This window comes from Hibiscus syriacus, unplaced genomic scaffold, assembly GCF_006381635.1.
Source record: "Hibiscus syriacus cultivar Baekdansim isolate YM2019G1 unplaced genomic scaffold, ASM638163v2 tig00002793_pilon, whole genome shotgun sequence".
Taxonomy (NCBI): Eukaryota; Viridiplantae; Streptophyta; class Magnoliopsida; order Malvales; family Malvaceae; genus Hibiscus; species Hibiscus syriacus.
Genome location: NW_024061944.1, coordinates 2,049,464 through 2,067,348, shown reverse-complemented (window position 1 = coordinate 2,067,348; position 17,885 = coordinate 2,049,464). Strand labels below are relative to the sequence as shown.

The 17,885-nt window shown below is 32.9% G+C and overlaps 1 protein-coding gene across 2 annotated transcripts; it reads right to left on the bottom strand.

Moving 5' to 3' along the window:
• Positions 1-3,944: 3,944 nt before the first annotated feature.
• On the bottom strand, positions 3,945-4,953 carry LOC120149185 (auxin-responsive protein IAA29-like). Of its 2 annotated transcripts, none has more exons than XM_039162071.1 (4): positions 4,627-4,953; positions 4,304-4,554; positions 4,123-4,216; positions 3,945-4,030 (listed from the first exon to the last, which is right to left on the bottom strand). In XM_039162071.1, the coding sequence occupies exons 1-4, from the start codon at positions 4,884-4,886 to the stop codon at positions 3,979-3,981; spliced, it is 657 nt and encodes a 218-aa protein (XP_039018002.1). In that variant the 5' UTR covers positions 4,887-4,953; the 3' UTR covers positions 3,945-3,978. The 2 variants fall into 2 exon arrangements, with proteins under 2 accessions (XP_039018002.1, XP_039018009.1); XM_039162078.1 differs by having other exon boundaries at positions 4,304-4,551.
• Positions 4,954-17,885: the final 12,932 nt, after the last annotated feature.

Sequence of the window (17,885 nt, the reverse complement as noted above, 5' to 3'; positions counted from 1 at the left end):
ACCTGTAGCCACAGAAGATCAATTCTGTTAATGAGTTTATACGCAATTTTAAAAATAAAATCCTCATTTTGACTTCTTAGACTCTTAATTCATTGGCCTCCTCCTTTCACAGGTATGCAGAGTGTCTCCCAGTTCACGAGATGTACACCTTTATGCTCATTCGAATTTCCCCAAATGAAATTTCTGGTGAGTCTTTCCAGTTCATTACATACTCCTTTGGGGATTAAAATTGATTGCATAGTGTAAGCAGGAATTGAAGAAAGAACTGATTTGGCTAGCATTATTCTTCCTGCCAGGGATAATGTTTTAGCTTTCCATCCTGATGTTGAGCATATTGGTAATAGAGTTTCTGGTTTGTGTATCAATATTATTGGAGTAATATATGCTGGATTTTTGCAGGTTAACTTTCTGTCCTGAGCTGCAACAGAATCTGTTGAGAGTATTCTAAATAACTTCAATTTGGGAAATATCAGCTTCCGCAAACAGAATAAGATCATCTGCAAAGAAAAGGTGAGAAATGTTAGAACTATTTTTAGACAATTTAATAGGTTTCCAGCTTCCATGTTCCACAGCTAGTTTAATCTCTTGTGCTAATCTCTCCATGCAGATCACAAAGAGGTATGGAGACAAAGGGTCTCCTTGTCTAATCCCCTAGAAGGCTTGAAAGGTTCGGTAAGTTCTCCATTCCAATTAATCTGAATGGTCATCGAGCTTATGCAATTCATAATAGCATGCATAATCTTACTAGGCAGACTGATCTTCTCCATAGTATTCCTTATGAAGTTCCACTCTAGTCTATCATATGCTTTCTCTAGATCTATTTTTATGGCAATCCACCCTTTTTTTCCTTTCTTCTTCTTCATTGAATGAATGACTTCTTGAGCAAGGATAATATTATCCGTAATTACCCTTCCCGGAACGAAGCTCGTTTGGTTGTTAGAGATGACAATAGGCAGAATAGTGATAACTCTGTAAAAAGACTACTTTTAAGGCCTTTTTGACTTAAGTTATTGTTTGTTTAAGGGTACATATAAGTCATTTTAGATGTATGTAGCTGCATGTAATTGCATTTGTGGTGGTTGTGTTATTTTATTTTATTAAGGTGCTATATGAGGAGGAAGGTGTGGTTTTTAGTGATGTGCAGGAAACAACAAGCAAAATAGGCGAGCTGGGAAGTAATGTCACGGCATCACACGCTGAAGCATATTGAAATACCTCGGCATTTCTGGCGCAGAAAACGACAAAAATATACAGCTGTACGTGGACAGCTGGCTCTGCACGTGAAATGATGGTTGTAACAACCTGCTAGGGGACCACTGACACCTGGAGGATAAGGTTCATGCACAACATGTGATTCTAGGGGTATGAGGGGTATTTTGCACCCAACAATATCCCAACAACATCATCATTACCCCTAGATATTTTTATTATATATTACACCTCACAAGAGAGAGAGTGTGTGGAAGAAAGGAGACGCATACTGTAGCAGAAAAATCATATTTTTATTTTCCCTTTTCCTTTCTTCTTCCTTGGGTTTTCCTCCATTGATAAAGCTTCAAGGAGTGGTGAGCTAGGCGCCGAGAGGAGCTAGCGAGCTAAGGTGGTTCGTGGTGGCCGAGGAGACCTCCAGTGGCGCGCGCCGAAGGCTCTTTCTCACTTCCCTTTGCTCCTATTTTATTTATTTTATTTGTGGGCTGTTGGAACGAATATTTTATGGATTTTTCTATGAATATTTCGAACCCCGCCATGAACTAACTTATTTGGTAGTGGTTGGTTTAATGGATGTTTAAACTTTATTTTTAATGGTATGTTTAAGTTTATTTTGGTTCTTTATTTGCTTTGCTTATGAATGCTTCACCAACTAGGCTTGTAAGAGGCATGGAAATGTCCATTTCTTAGATGAAGGTTAGGTGTTCGGAAGAATCCTAAGCTAAAAATACTTGTAAGTATTCGGAAGAAACGCAAGACAAGATCCCCATAAGCAATGGGTTATAGTATTTTCAAGGGGCTTTGAACCGGCCTAGGAGTATTATAACCTAATCCCTTAGATCTCGGAAGAGACTAGGATAGGATTTCAATGACTAAAAAGGGTTTCTTTATCAATAGGGTTGGCTGTCCAACATCATTGAGTGAGAGCAAATGCCTTGGCATCCTATTCTGTTAGGTTCCTGTGAGAACATTTTAGGAAAGCCCTGTCGAGTAAGTAACGACCAGGTAGCTTAAATCTGCCTGAGAGATAAGTTTAACATCCTTAGATCAATCCCTACCATTCATTCCATTGAAAGCTTGTCACGTGAGGATTATCTTCTTTTTATTTATTTACTATTTTTTTTTACCATTTTCCTTTGCCATGACATTTCTTTTTGTTACTCATACACATTTCATTTGCCTCGGCATAATCATTTGTGAATACCATTAGCTATACTTAATTAATTTAGAATAGTGCATAAATTTTACTCAATATCCTTCCAATCCCTGTGGAGACGATACTCACTCATCACTGTATTACTTTTGCGATTGTGTATACTTGCACATTATTTGCGTATAATTTTATAGTACTCGCAATACGCAACAAATAGGTTTAAGGCGGTTAGCAATAACTTTGGTAATAATTTTGTAAATGACCTGACAAAGACTTATGGGTCTGAACTGAGTAATTCTTTCAGGATTTTCCACCTTTGGAATTAAAACCAGACTTGTTCTGTTTAATTCTTCATTGATCTAAACTCCATTAAGGCACTTCTTTACTAGGTAGCAAACCTTCTCCCCAATTGTATCCCAGTTATTTTGATAGAAGGTATAATGAAAACCGTCAAGTCCAGGTGCTTTGAGAGGACTCATGTTTAATAAAGCCTCTTTGATCTCATTATTGTCAAAATCTTTGTTAAGCCAATTCCAATGATCTTGACTTAGATCCGGGAAAAGCCTCTAATTATTCAAACTTTGATTGATCGAAGGGTCTCTAGTGAACAACTTTTCATAGAATTCCTTGGCATGTTCTTTAAGAGTTTCTTGATCATCGCACCACATATCCGAGTCAATTTTTAGGGCCATAATACGTTTTCTTATTCCTTTAGCTATTGCTCAAGAATGGAAGTATTTGGTATTTTTATCCCCATGAGTAATCCACTTGCATCTCGCCCTTTGAGCCCAGAGAATTTCCTCGTGTCTCAAAATAGTGTCAAGCTCAGTCTTAAGTTCGGATTCAATATTAGACAGTCTGTTAGAGCTATACTTTTGAAGAGCCTTATCAATGCCCTTTAATCTAGAAATAATTCTCCTCTTCTTTTGATTAATGCTTCCAAATGTCTCTCTGTTCCAAATTCCGACACTTAGTCTGATATGGTTGAGGCTATCTAAAAATTCATTATGTTTAGGCCATTCTCTCTTCAAAAAATTAACAAAGTCCAGGTGCTCCATCCAGGCTGCCAAAAATCTAAAAGGTTTAATTATGTTGTCTTTGTGTTGTTGATCTGTTTGTAACATAATAGGACAGTGATCAGAGCCAATACTGTCAAGATGAAGCACCCTCATATCTGGGAATAATTCGAGCCATTTCATATTCATTCAAGCATTTGATTCTATAAATATATCACTCTTGAAATGTGTAGTTTAGAACTAAAGTAAACACCTCCTTTTTAAAAAGAATCCTAAAAGAAAAAGGGGGGAAGCACTCATATAAAATTCTAGTGGTACCCTTTAAATAAAGGGTATATACAAAACGTGATTAACATGAAACATTACTTAAACAAAGCTCAATACATCAAATAAAGCAAGCTAATTGAAATTAATTATATGCTTCAACCATATGGTTCTTGCTAGCTTAGACTATATAGAGATATATGCTATCACACTTCACTCATATAACATGTTTTTACAACTACATATTGGAACGAATAATTGGATGTTCAAATTAAGCATTGATGTTTGGTAAACTTGTAAATTTTGCTTATAACAGTCGACTGCAAATCCGATATTTCAATCCCGGTTCCTTATTATCTTCAGCCGCTGCACACACCTCATGAAACTTCTGCAACACCAACAATAAACAAACTTGTAAAGATATATGATAAATTTGATAAAAGAATTTGCAAACATTGTTTGTAATAAGCCAATACTTACTGCCATGGAATATCTCCTGCAATCAGCCAATCTCCTTCTTTGTCTTGGTAGGTGAGAATATAACGTGTAGAATCGTCGTCACCGCATTTCTTGTCTGTTCAAATAATATATATTGAGACTTTGGCTACTTTTTTTTTTTAATGAATTTTGGGAGGGAATTATTCTACAATTAGGGACGTACCTTTGGAAAACATTGTGATCAAGGAGTTGCTAAGTGTTTGATAAGAGAGATAAAGCCTTATATCAACCTTTCTTGTGATTGCCACCCCTTCCATCTTCACCTTAACATAAATGGATCTGCCATTCTCTTTATCTGCAACTCGGTTGTTCTCAATTCCACCAACTCCATTCGGTTGGTTGAATATTTTCTTCCTCCATGTTTTAATGGGTGGCCACCCCACTACTTGTTCAACTTCTTCGTCATCGTTGCTGCTACAGTTTCAACACAAAACTCAATACTTTTTGTTTGGAATCATTAAAAGAGGTAGGAAAAGAGCTACTTACTCATCAATGGTGGAAAAAGTTGTTTTCTTTTGATCCTTGTGATCTTCTTCCTCGTTTGGCTGACCACTCCAAAGAAGCAAGGTCTTCGTTTTACCGTCTTGTTTGAAGTTTCCAAAAGCCTGCTCAAAACTACGTTTGCTTTTGTTACTGAAACAACCCCTTTGCTTCAGGTGATCCAGTCGGTGGTTGTTCAAGTCGAAGCCCTTTATCATGTTTGGTGTTGGGAGAGCAAGACCTAGTTGAAGCTCCATATTAGGCATGGAAAATCAAGAGTGCGAATTAACAATGTAAAAAGGCAATAAAAATATGGAAGAGCGATTGTGTGTGTGGGGGGGGGGGTGTTAAAGAGAATGAAAGTGGGGATGTATTTATATACGGGAAATATGAGAAGGAATTGACCTGTCTTGTGGAAGAGGGGAAGTTAGGGACATCATGGAAGTTGGGTCAGGAAAAAGCCTAGCAATGATTCGGACAGGTAAGGAAAGGATGCACCAACCACATTACTTCCAAGTTCATGTCCCTACCAATTACCAAACAATTGCCAAACTGGCCTCCCCCTCTCTCACTGCTTAATTATGTGTACTCTAAAATTACTAGGCATTTGCTTTGTTAAAGCTACCATTTGCTGTCACGATTTCTTCCATCTGGAGTATAATTCGGACTTGTCTTTTTTAACTACTTTTAAATATTTTAAAATGTACTTGTAATTTCGAATTAGTAAAAAGTATATATATGAAGAGAAATAAAACTTAAAGAAACCTTTTTGTGTGACTAAACAACTGAATCAAGTCTTCAACAAGAGAAAAATAAGAAACCTCATATATATACCCAAGAAACTAGTGATCCTCATTTATTTTGGGATTTTTCTCGAAAAATTATCGGTGATCGGTATATTTACCGATCTAATACCGGTCAGACTATATTTCTCGATCTAACACCCTTAACAGTAAAGTACACCGCGCTATATACTAATTTGGCGCTACGTGGGTTAAGACGCGCCCCTGAAGCGCGCGCCTTATTTTGACATGGTGTGCCTTATGCCACGTAAGAGAATAGCGCAGCCCCTGAGGGGCGCCTTATCTTTATTGCGTCCGATCTTTTTCCTTTTTCTGATAAATTGGTTAATAGTTCAGTATAGACAGGAGGCTAGCAAGAAGAAACCTAAAAGTATTATTAATGCGTTAAAATCGGGAAAGCTAATCATTATCAACGTTTCTTCTATCGACAACAATAATTAATTACTTTGTGTAAATATATTCTTAAAATTATATTTAAATTTATTAAATAAAAATTAATTAACTGAACCACTTTGTGTAATAAAAAAATTAACTTCATTTTTAATAATTAAAATTATTGGATATAAAAAATTATAAATGATAAATTTTACAAAGTTAATCATAACTAAATAAAAAATACTTATAAATTAATTTGATGAATTAGCAAGTTCAAAAAATTATAATTTAAAAAATATTTTATAATTTTAAGAATGAATTTTGAATTCTATATATTTCTAAAAATAATTAAAATTATTAATTGAAAATGTTGAAAAATCTAAAAAATGATTTTTTAGTTACAATGAAAGGGTCAAATGAGATTTTTATTTTTTTAATTTAATATATCATTTTACCTCTTTCATTGTTATCAAGGTTTTGGTTGGCCCGTTTCCCACACAAATTCAAACAAAACATAGAATCTTTTTATTTTTGTCCCATTACAAAATATCAGATTTGGTTGATCTATACCCATAGATAAAGAAAACCTTGTCGCAGAGTGTGGAAAAAAGAACCCAATAAAAGTAAGGCGCGCACGGGGGCCGCGCTATACCCCTACGTAGCGTAAGGAGCGCTTCATGGGGCACGCCTTACCTCACGTGGAGCAAAATCAGCATATAACGCGGTGCAGGGGCACACTTTACTGCTAAAGATGTTAGATCGAGAAATATAGTCTGACCGATGTTAGATCGATAAATATATCGATCACCGATGATTTTTCGAGAAAAATGCCGTTTATTTTGCCCTTTAAGTAGGGAAAAAAAACTATCATAAACAACCTTTTTATAATTTCACCGAACTAAAACTCTTGATTTTTGTATTATATCTCTGTCATAATCATAATCATGTTAAATCAATAATCGTACAAATATAATATCGCACAGTAAAACAGATATTAAATTTTATGTGAAAATATAGGTATAACATAAAAAATTCGATTTTAAATGATATATGATGTTTGTGTCTGTGTGATTTATGCTAAATCACACTATCCTCTTCAATTAAAATCTTAAATCACTTTAATTTATGGGATCACAAATGAAATTCGTATAAAACTAAATATATTCATACTAATTTTTTAAGTCTTAGTAAAAGTCTAACATAAAGGAGTATAGTAATAATATACAAATTTAATATGCGTGACAAAGTGTGCATCCTGAGATTATAGTCTACCACTGACCTCCAATTTTAAATGTTTAGCAATTGAGTTATACCGTAAATCTTTTAAATCGAATTGAAATAGAATTAAAATCATAAAATTCTAACTGTTGTCATATCTTTTATAATATTATATTAGTGATTTTTCTGAGGAGAAAATAACCTTAGTGACTAAGAATCTCAGATAATATACGATTTTGACCAACTTTTTTTGGATTTGCAAAAATGACCAACAAAATCGCAATGCGATCTCTAATTCGCATTGCGATCTCCACTATCGCAAATTCGCGTTGCATTTCGCGTTGCGATAGTTGAAAATCGCGTTGCGATTTTCCATTTCGCGTTGCGATAGTTAAAAATCGCGTTACGATTTTCCATTTCGTGTTGCGATAGTCTACAGTTGTCGTTGCGATAGTCTACAGTGGTTGTTGCGATAGTTTACAAATTCGTTGCGATAGTGTACAGTTATCGTTGCGATTTTCCAAATTCGTTGCAATTGTCGGGAACTAAGATTTTATGGTGTTGGTAATGCTCAATCCCACATAGTATTGGAAACACTATTGGGAATGGTATTTAAGGCTTGAATTTCCCACTTCCTTGTTGAGTGGAAGAGAACAAGGGAGACTCTTGTGCGCCACCGCCGCCGCTGTCTCATCTCGGGTCGTGGTCGTGGTCGTGGTCATACGTGTCTTCGACACGTACGCGCGGATACTATCTTTTTAGAGAAAATTCTTAAGAAACAAAATCTTTTTTTTTACTATCGCAACGAATTTGGAAAATCGCAACGACAACTGTAGACTATCGCAACGAATTTGGAAACTATCGCAACGACAACTTGGACTATCGCAACGCGAAATGGAAAATCACAACGCGAAATGGAAAATCGCAAAGCGATTTTCAACTATCGCAACGCGAAATGCAACGCGAATTTACGATAGTGGAGATCGCAATGCGAATTAGAGATCGCATTGCGATTTTGTTGGTCATTTTCGCAAATCCAAAAAAAATTGGTCAAAATCGTATATTATCTGGGATTTTTGGTCACTGAGGTTATTTTCTCTTTTTCGAGTGTTGGCGAGATCATGTGCTTGTTTTTATATTGAAGTGAACCTGACAGTAGCAAACGTATAAGTTATAGTCCGTGCACATGAGTTTAGAATTAAAACACGTACCAACATGTCGGCAGATGATCCTCAAACACATCATGATGCATGAACTCTCTTGTTTCAACGATATCAATGCATGATAATGGAGGGTTTTAAAACATTCTATTCATCTTCTTCATTGTAATGATTTGGAACCTAAACTCTTCTTCCCCATTAAAATAATCAGGGTTCCTTTTGTCGGAGTTTAATTCAACAATCGTAGATCGATAATAGGAGAGAGAGAGAGGAATGAACTTGGACGAAGTCTGCCAACAACATATTATACGTTTGGTACGTGTTTTTTCAGTTTCTTCGATCACGTTCATCCGTGGTGGGGTTGCGAAATTAAGGGGTGAATGACTTTATTTCGAAACATATGGAACGAGTTCCCTTGTGAAGTTCACGTGATGGGCTCGACATGTTAGCCCCAGACCCTTGGTCATTTACCCCGTTGAAACCAGTTGCTGCCGCTGCTATCCCAATTCTTCGTGGTAAGTGATAACCGTCATTTTCCTATCAAAATAATTTTGACTTCTTAATTAAATATAAAGGAAAAGGTAATATAAAGAAGAAGAGTCGATCCACAAATACTATGGCTTTTTTGATTTAGTAAAACACTTGATTTTAGGAAAAAATAGAATTTCAGGTAAACTTGAAAAGCTATAATAAAATAAAATAAGCAAAATGAAGCGATTTAAGCAAATCCTAAGAGAGAAATGTCGAATATGCTTCATGGTAAGTGATAACCGTCATTTTCCCCATTCTAAGTGTGTTCTTGGGAAGTTGAATATGCTTCAATAAGCAAATCCTCCTTCAAACGTTAACCATAACAACATCTGAACCAATGTCGAAATCGATTTGATTTGAAAAGTAAGCTCAGAAAACAGAGAGAGAAATCTGAAGCAATTTAAGTACCTTACAATTCTCACGTTTGGAATTGAGCCTTCGCTTTAACCCTCAGTTTAAAAGAAAATTAGCTAAGCATGACCAAAGTCATACTTAGCAATTGTTGAAAACGAAATTTAAAGAAAAATAAAGGAGTATGCGAAAATAGAGAGAAAGCAAGAGAGAAAATGAAGATTTAATTCTCAAATGAAAGATATATGTTTTTAGGCTCACCCTTAAAGGGTATTTATAACCTTCAAATTCCTAAAAATAAGCTAAAGATAATTCCTAAAATAATAACTTTTATCCTAATGAAAACACTATTTAAACTAAAATACCTAAAACAAAGATAAACTAAAATACTATTTAAAATAATATCTTAAATCCTAATTGAAATACTAAAACCTATTTAAACTAAAATAAAAAGATAAAATATAATGTTTAAAATATTATCCTAAACTTGAGTTTGATCCAAATCCGATTCCAGAAACGTGCGACCAATTTATTCGTTCTTCTAGAAACGCTGACTGGATTTTCTAGAAGGTGTTGGCGTCATCGCCTCGTCAGATGTTTCATGTCCGAATTCATGTCCATCAATCCAGCTTCGATTTCGAAAATAAAAATAAAAAACTGCATAATTCTTTTCTTTTAGTGCAATTTCCAGAATCTGACGTCCTGCACAGAAATTGAATGAAAACGAATAATTAAGCCACAAAAATCAATGATTAAAGAGTAATTAAAAGCAAAATATTAACTAAATTGAGCGCTTATCAAATTCCCCCTCACTTATTCAATGTTTGTCCTCAAGCATTCATCAATTAATACATCGAAATCATAAGTTGTTATCTTCAATTTCATGTTATTTCTCAAACTTCCAATTGAACTAAGTCCATGACATTTGCCGAATTCAAGTTACAATCAAGCAAAGACACAACTAAGAAAATTTAAAGTAAGCAAGACATCCCAATTAATTGTCAACTTCAATGAAACATGACTCAATACCTCACAAAGATTCACACATATCCGCTCAAAGTGTTTGGGGTAAATGAAATCGCTCAAACCGAAACTAACCAAAATATTACGATAGGCTTGGAATCCAATCAAGTCTCCACTACGAAAAATAAACATAATGCAATAATCAAGGGGTCTTTAAACAAGGTGTAACGGGTCTTAGGTTAGGGGAGGGAAAAGGACAAAAAGAAAGGTTTAAAATACCGAAACAGCAGATCAAAATAATTAAGAACAATCCATGAATTAACATGAAGCACAATAATACAAGGAAAAAGAATAAATGAAAGGCAATTGAAACAATCGATTTTCCTTTTTCTTTTTTTTCTTTCTCTGTTCGAAACAGTGGACATTTTTTTCTTATGCTGTTCGAAACAGTGAACAACTTGCTTTTTTCAAATTTTTTATTTTCGAAACAATGTTTATTTTTATTTTTACTTTTATTTTTGTGGAACAAGAGTGATACAAGATCTCAAGTTTTGGCAAGGGTGTGAAAAGAGAGGAGTAATAAAAAGAAAGGCTTCGGGTTTAATTATGAGGTGTAAAACAAAGAAAGAGAAATATGCTCAAATTTGGTTCACTAATGGATATATAAATGGGTAGGCTTTTTGGCAAAAGTGGGTTTATACTAGGTGCCCCAATCACATTAAAACATTGCGTTCAACATGTAGTCTCGATATGCATTGTGATTACAAGTTCTAGAACATCCTAATTAGTCCGGCACACACAAGTCAAACAATGAGCAAGAAAGAAAATGTATGCTCGTTAGGCTCAAATCTCACAAGAAAAGTTTATGTGCATTAAGTCAAGTTCATCTCTATCGACAAAAGCATGAAATATGAATATCAATACGAGTCCAAGATGTCACATTGACTTTTAAAAATGATATTCTTACAAAATATCAAAACATTTGAACTCATTTTAAGAAAATACGATCATATATTGTTGAATTGTGTTTTTTTTATAAAATTTTGAGGCAAAAACGTATTTATGAACAGTAGAATATGATATGAACAGTGCCGTGAACAGTACACTGCTACAGTACCCGAATGTTAAATTTTTCCAGATTGTCATAGGGGAACCGATTCCCCTGCTACAGGGAATCGATACCTTGCTACAGTACTGCTATAGTACTTTCGTAAAACAAGTATAAAACTCATAAAATTTAAAACGTTCATCATTATAAATTTACCATTTACATATATATGTTTAAAACATTTTAAAACTTGATCAGAGCGTATCCAATACATTTCTTTTTAATTTATTACATGCCAACTAAATTCTTTATAACAAAATACATGTAATTCGATCTACATTTCTGATCTGATCTTCGGTAAGGAGAACTGACCTGTCTTGTTCCTCTTTACTTCTATTTTCGCTTTCCACACCTACGTTTGAAACAATCACACGCTAAGTCGATGACTTAGTGAGGCATATAAAACATATAGAATAACCATATACCATTTCATATAAAAAAAAACATACATCTGCAAATACTATCATATCATATAAAAACATATCTCTCATTATATAACCAATGCACATATATACATTTATCAGTAATCATCTTATTATCACTAATTCCTTTTTATTATATAAGCATACGTTGAACATTTCCATATACATCATGGAACACATATATCATTTCATAACAAAACATACATAATATCGTATAATTCATATAATGCATTTCGTATCATAAAAACAAACATATATATCATATATATTGTATTTGATATTATCTCTTTATTAGCCCATGATACACTGGTGAGAACGGAAGGTATGTGAGTACATTGAGGTTGTGACTATTATGTTGTCACCACAGCTCGTATAAATGTCCTGAAGGACCAGTCCATAGATTCCAAAGAACCAAAGTAATCAGTCCATATATCCCGAAGAACATAGGTAAACATTCCATATGTCCCGAAGAACAAAGGTAAACAGTCCATATGTCCCGAAGAACATAGGTAAACCCTCGACCCTTGGCATGCCAACTATACCCCTAGCTCTCATATCACATAACATGGGCATTATCATTTATAACAATTCACATTACTTAATCATATCATTTCTCTTATAAACACAAATCTTTTCTTTTCAGTCACGTATCACATGTGCGTGTAATCATTGATCTTATAATCACATGTTCCTTCTCTTCTGTCACATACCACATGTATATGTAAAACATATATCTCATATACATATAACTCATAACTCTTTAATTTCATATCATGTAATACCCTTACAGAGTATTATATCTTCTTATCATGTATTTCACGTAACATGTTCTTGATTTCATATTCATATGTCACATAGCTAGTATCACTTTGCATGGTTTCACATAACCATATATATCATATTTTGTTCACATATATTTCCCATATATATACATCACATATTCATATCACCTCATTCTTTCACATAGCTCTTTATCACATTTCATGTAATCACATATTTCTTCTCTCCTATTTTATTCTCAAATATTCACATAACTTGGATCAAATATACATATAGTCAATTAAATCACTTTTGCATAGCTTATATCAACTTTTCATGTCATTTCACACTTCTTGTTACATTGCTTATATCTTTCTCTTATGTCTTCTCATATATATTCACATATACATATCGTTTCATTATTCTTATTATTATTCTTATCATCACCATTAATCCATTTTTCTTACCATATTCATATAGGCTCATGGTTTTATCACCAATCAATAGTATATGTTCATATAATTTCCTTTTATCTTATCAGTAAATACTACTTATTTTATCTCACCTTTCCATTTATTTACATAAGCCACATAACATTTATAAGAACATATCCACTCATATAATCAAGCATACATACATATCGGGTCATTCATTTCATTCTCTATATCCTTATCACATAGCTTATTTTATTTCTCATATTCTTATGTAAACACACACACACACACACACATATATATATATATTACACAACCTATAGAACAACATGTTAAACATATCACATATACATATAATCATGTAATTCATGTCATATACAAAAACATTTTAAGAGTTACTTCTTACCATAGTAACTCCGTCATTGGCTCATTGCAAGCCAATGTTTATTCACTAACATAAGTACAAATTAAATTGCACTCACCTTAGCCTTGCTTTAATTTGATCCTAATTCTTTGATTCTTTCGAAACTTGTTTAGGCTCAATATCTACATAAATATAACATTTCAAAATAATTATCAGAAGCCTAAACCTTAAACTTGATGTTAATAACTTAAGCCGGTTTAATGAACCAAAATTCCAATTTTCCATTAGGGGGAATCGATACCCCCCATGGTCGTATCTGTTCCCTCTGCACAATCTGGAATTTTCGTTCAAGCCTAGAAATCACTGTTCATTGCATGAAAATTCACTATTTCAACTTAAATTCTTCATGTTTCATTCACTTTTCTATTCTTAACTCAAATATACATATTTAAACTAATTTCTACTCATTTATCACATCTTAAATCTCAAAATCTTCTCATCTTTATGAACTTCAAAAATCATACCAAATATTCAACATGTTTCAAATCCAATTCTAACACTTAATACTTCTTAATTAAGATGATGACAAGTCAAATTTAACTTCAAATTCAACTTATCAACTCTATTTCAAGATTTCACTCAAGAACTCAAAATCTTTAATCTCTCATAACTCCTTTATCTTTTGATTTTAAGATAACTTAAGTTTAGTTATCATCTAATGATTAAAACCCAACTTAAATTTCAGCTAATAATCAACAACAACTAAATCTTACGTTTGCTTGAGCTTTCACGTGGAGAAGAGAAGAAGATGAAGATGGAAGAGAGAAGAGTAATCTGGAAACTTAATTTCCCAAAACGTATGCTCCACATGGGTATTATAATACCCATTAATTATTATTTTATTATTTCCTTTGTTCAGTTACTCATTTTCCCTTTGACTCATTTAATATTTACTAACAACTTTCAGGAAATATCTCCACATAAATCATTGAACTATTTAACTATTCTAATTTTATCCCCAAATTCAGAAATTTTACAATTTAGTCACTTACCCTAAATTTGGGATGTTACAAATCTCCCCTCATTTTAAGAAAATTCATCCTCGAATTTTCATTGCACACTTTGACAAGAACATATCTTTTAATACTCTCATTCTTTAGTACTTGGTATTTTTTTCCTTAATCTTATACTAATATTTATTTCTTTGTCTATATCATATCTATATGATCAGAATACACAACCAAATTCGGATTCATCATACTTAACCTTATATTTTTTCCAAATCTTATAACTCTATCACCTTTACTATTACAGTTAAGAAACATCAACTGTTCAATCTAGGGCACAAGCCCTAATCATCCAATCATATACCTTTTTTCCGTCAAAATTTTCCTCCACGGTATCGTACTCAACTTTTTTTTTCAAACTCAGACTTTTACTCACACACAGTACTATTCCTTTGTTTAAAAAAAATCAAACGTTGTAACTTTCTTTGTCTTATAGACTGATCACCGATATATTTATTCTTAAACTCTTCTTATCAATCCTTAGCTTGACTCAACCATGCGAATCTTCATTTCCTTCACTATATCACATTCATATAATCAACACATTTTTCATCACATAATCTTGTTAGCCAATGCTAACTCTTTCTTATAAAGTATAAACCCTTATCATATCCACACTCTTACTTATACATAGTACTATCCCTTTTATTAAAATTTATAACTCTGATTTCATTCATCTTATAAATGTATCATTGATGCACTTATTCTCGAACTATTTTACAAACAATAACCATGTCATTTGATCTTTTAGTGTTTTTATGGTGACATTCGTTCACCATATTCTATCTTATCCACGTAGTAACGAAACTACTCAATTTAATTTCTCCACTTTGAAGAAATTAACACCTTCTATCATTATCTTTATATCATTTATCCAAAGGTCTGTAACAACAGAACATTTTTCAAATTTTACCCTTGAACTCGAGTGCTCTTAACCTTTTTAACTATTTTGATACATTCATTCTATGAGTTAACGAAGTATACAATTGAAAACACATCGGAATATCATTCAACCTCATGAATCATTCTCTAATCTTAGACAGGCACTCCCTGAGGTGTTCGCTCTTCTCCCTGCCTGGCCAGGGTAGGTGAATGTTATTACCTTCAGGTCTATCGCCTTGTGTTTCACTTTGAAAGCTCTCATATATTCATATACTCATATCATTTCTTCTATCACATATCACGTGTGCATATGATCATCCAATTCATATCATATAACATATGTCATTTGCATATGTTCACATATCATCTATCATATCATATAAACATATATATCTCATAAATCATTCTTATGTATTCACTTATCTTATATAACATAATAATTTAACTCTATTAACAAGACAACACACTCCTTACCCTATCAGATCAGAAAATTTTCCACTTTGTGTTGCCATATATACTTTTTAAAATACTTTTGACTTCATTTTTAGCCTAGAATCGGCTAAACCGTAGCTCTGATACCATTAAATGTAACATCCCAACCCGTATCCGACCTGAATACGAGTCCAAGATGTCACATTGACTTTTAAAAATGATATTCTTACAAATATCAAAATATTTGAACTTATTTTAAGAAAATACGATCATATATTGTTGAATTATGTTTTTTTATAAAATTTTGAGGCAAAAACGTATTTATGAACAGTAGACTACGATATGAAGAGTACCGTCAACAATACATTGCTACAATACTCGGATGTTAAAATTTTCCAGATTGTCATAGGGAAATCGATTCCCCTGCTACAGGGAACCAATACCCTACTACAGTACTGCTTTAGTACTTTCGTAACACATGTATAAAACTCATAAAATTTAAAACGTTCATCATTATACATTTACCATTTACATATATACATTTCAAACATTTCAAAACTTGATCAGAGTGTATCCAATACACATCTTTTTAATTTATTACATGCCAACTAAATTATTTCTAACAAAATACATGTAATTTGATACACATTTCTGATCTGATCTTCGGTAAGGAGAACTGACCTGTCTTGTTCCTCTTTACTTCTCTTTTCTCTTTCTACACCTGCGTATGAAACAATCACACGCTAAGTCGATGACTTAGTGAGGCATATAAAACATATAGAATAACCATAAACCATTTCATATAAACAAAAGCATACATCTGCAAATACTATCATATCATATAAAAACATATCTCTCATTATATAACCAAAGCACATATATACATTTATTAGTAATCATCTTATTATCACTAATTCCTTTCTATTATATAAGCATATGTTGAACATTTCCATATACATCACGGAACACATATATCATTTCATAACAAAACACACATAATATCGTATAATTCATATAATGCATTTCGTATCATAAAAACAAACATATACATCATATATATTGTATTTGATATTATCTCTTTATTAGCTCATGATACACTGGTGAGAACGGAAGGTATGTGAGTACATTGAGGTTGTGACTATTATGCTATCACCACAGCTCGTATAAATATCCCGAAAGACCAGTCTATAGATTCCGAAGAACCTAGGTAATCAGTCCATATGTCCCGAAGAACATATGCAAACATTCCATATGTCTTGAAGAACATAGGTAAACAACCCATATGTCCCGAAGAACATAGGTAAACAGTCCATATGTCCCGAAGAACATAGGTAAACCCTCGACCCTTGGCATGCCAACTATACCCCTAGCTCTCATATCACATAACATGGGCATTATCATTTATAACAATTCACATTACTTAATCATATCATTTCTCTTATAAACACATATATTTTCTTTTCAGTCACGTATCACATGTGCGTGTAATCATTGATCTTAGAATCACATGTTCCTTCTCTTCTGTCACATACCACATGTATGTGTAAACATATATCTCATATACATATAACTCATAACTCTTTAATTTCATATCATGTAATACCCTTACAGAGTATTATATCTTCTTATCATGTATTTCACGTAACATGTTCTTGATTTCATATTCATATGTCACATAGCTAGTATCACTTTGCATGGTTTCACATAACCATATATATCATATTTTGTTCACATATATTTCCCATATATATACATCACATATTCATATCACCTCATTCTTTCACATAGCTCTTTATCACATTTCATGTAATCACATATTTCTTCTCTCCTATTTTATTCTCAAATATTCACATAACTTGGGTCAAATATACATATAGTCACTTAAATCACTTTTGCATAGCTTATATCAACTTTTCATGTCATTTCACACTTCTTGTTACATTTTTTATATCTTACTCTTATGTCTTCTCGTATATATTCATATATACATATCGTTTCATTATTCTTATTATTATTCTTATCATCACCATTAATCCCTTTTTTCTTACCATATTCATATAGGATCACGGTTTTATCACCTATCAATAGTATATGTTCATATAATTTCCATTTATCTTATCAGTAAATACTACTTATTTTATCTCACATTTCCATTTATTTACATAAGCCACATAGCATTTACAAGAACATATCCACTCATATAATCAAGCATACATACATATCGGGTCATTCATTTCATTCTCTATATCCTTATCACATAACTTATTTTATTTCTCATGTTCTTATGTAAACACATATATATATATCACACAACCTATAGAACAACATGTTAAACATATCACATATACATATAATCATGTAACTCATGTCATATACAATAACATTTTAAGAGTTAC

What these genes read in the sequence shown, in the direction of transcription:
- LOC120149185 (XM_039162071.1), bottom strand. Translation starts at nt 4,886, where the DNA reads ATGCCTAATATGGAGCTTCAACTAGGTCTTGCTCTCCCAACACCAAAC. An exon ending in ACTTTTTCCACCATTGATGA is followed by an intron (nt 4,555 to 4,626) that starts GTAAGTAGCTCT and finishes TTGAAACTGTAG; the next exon opens with CAGCAACGATGACGAAGAAG. An exon ending in GATCACAATGTTTTCCAAAG is followed by an intron (nt 4,217 to 4,303) that starts GTACGTCCCTAA and finishes TTATTTGAACAG; the next exon opens with ACAAGAAATGCGGTGACGAC.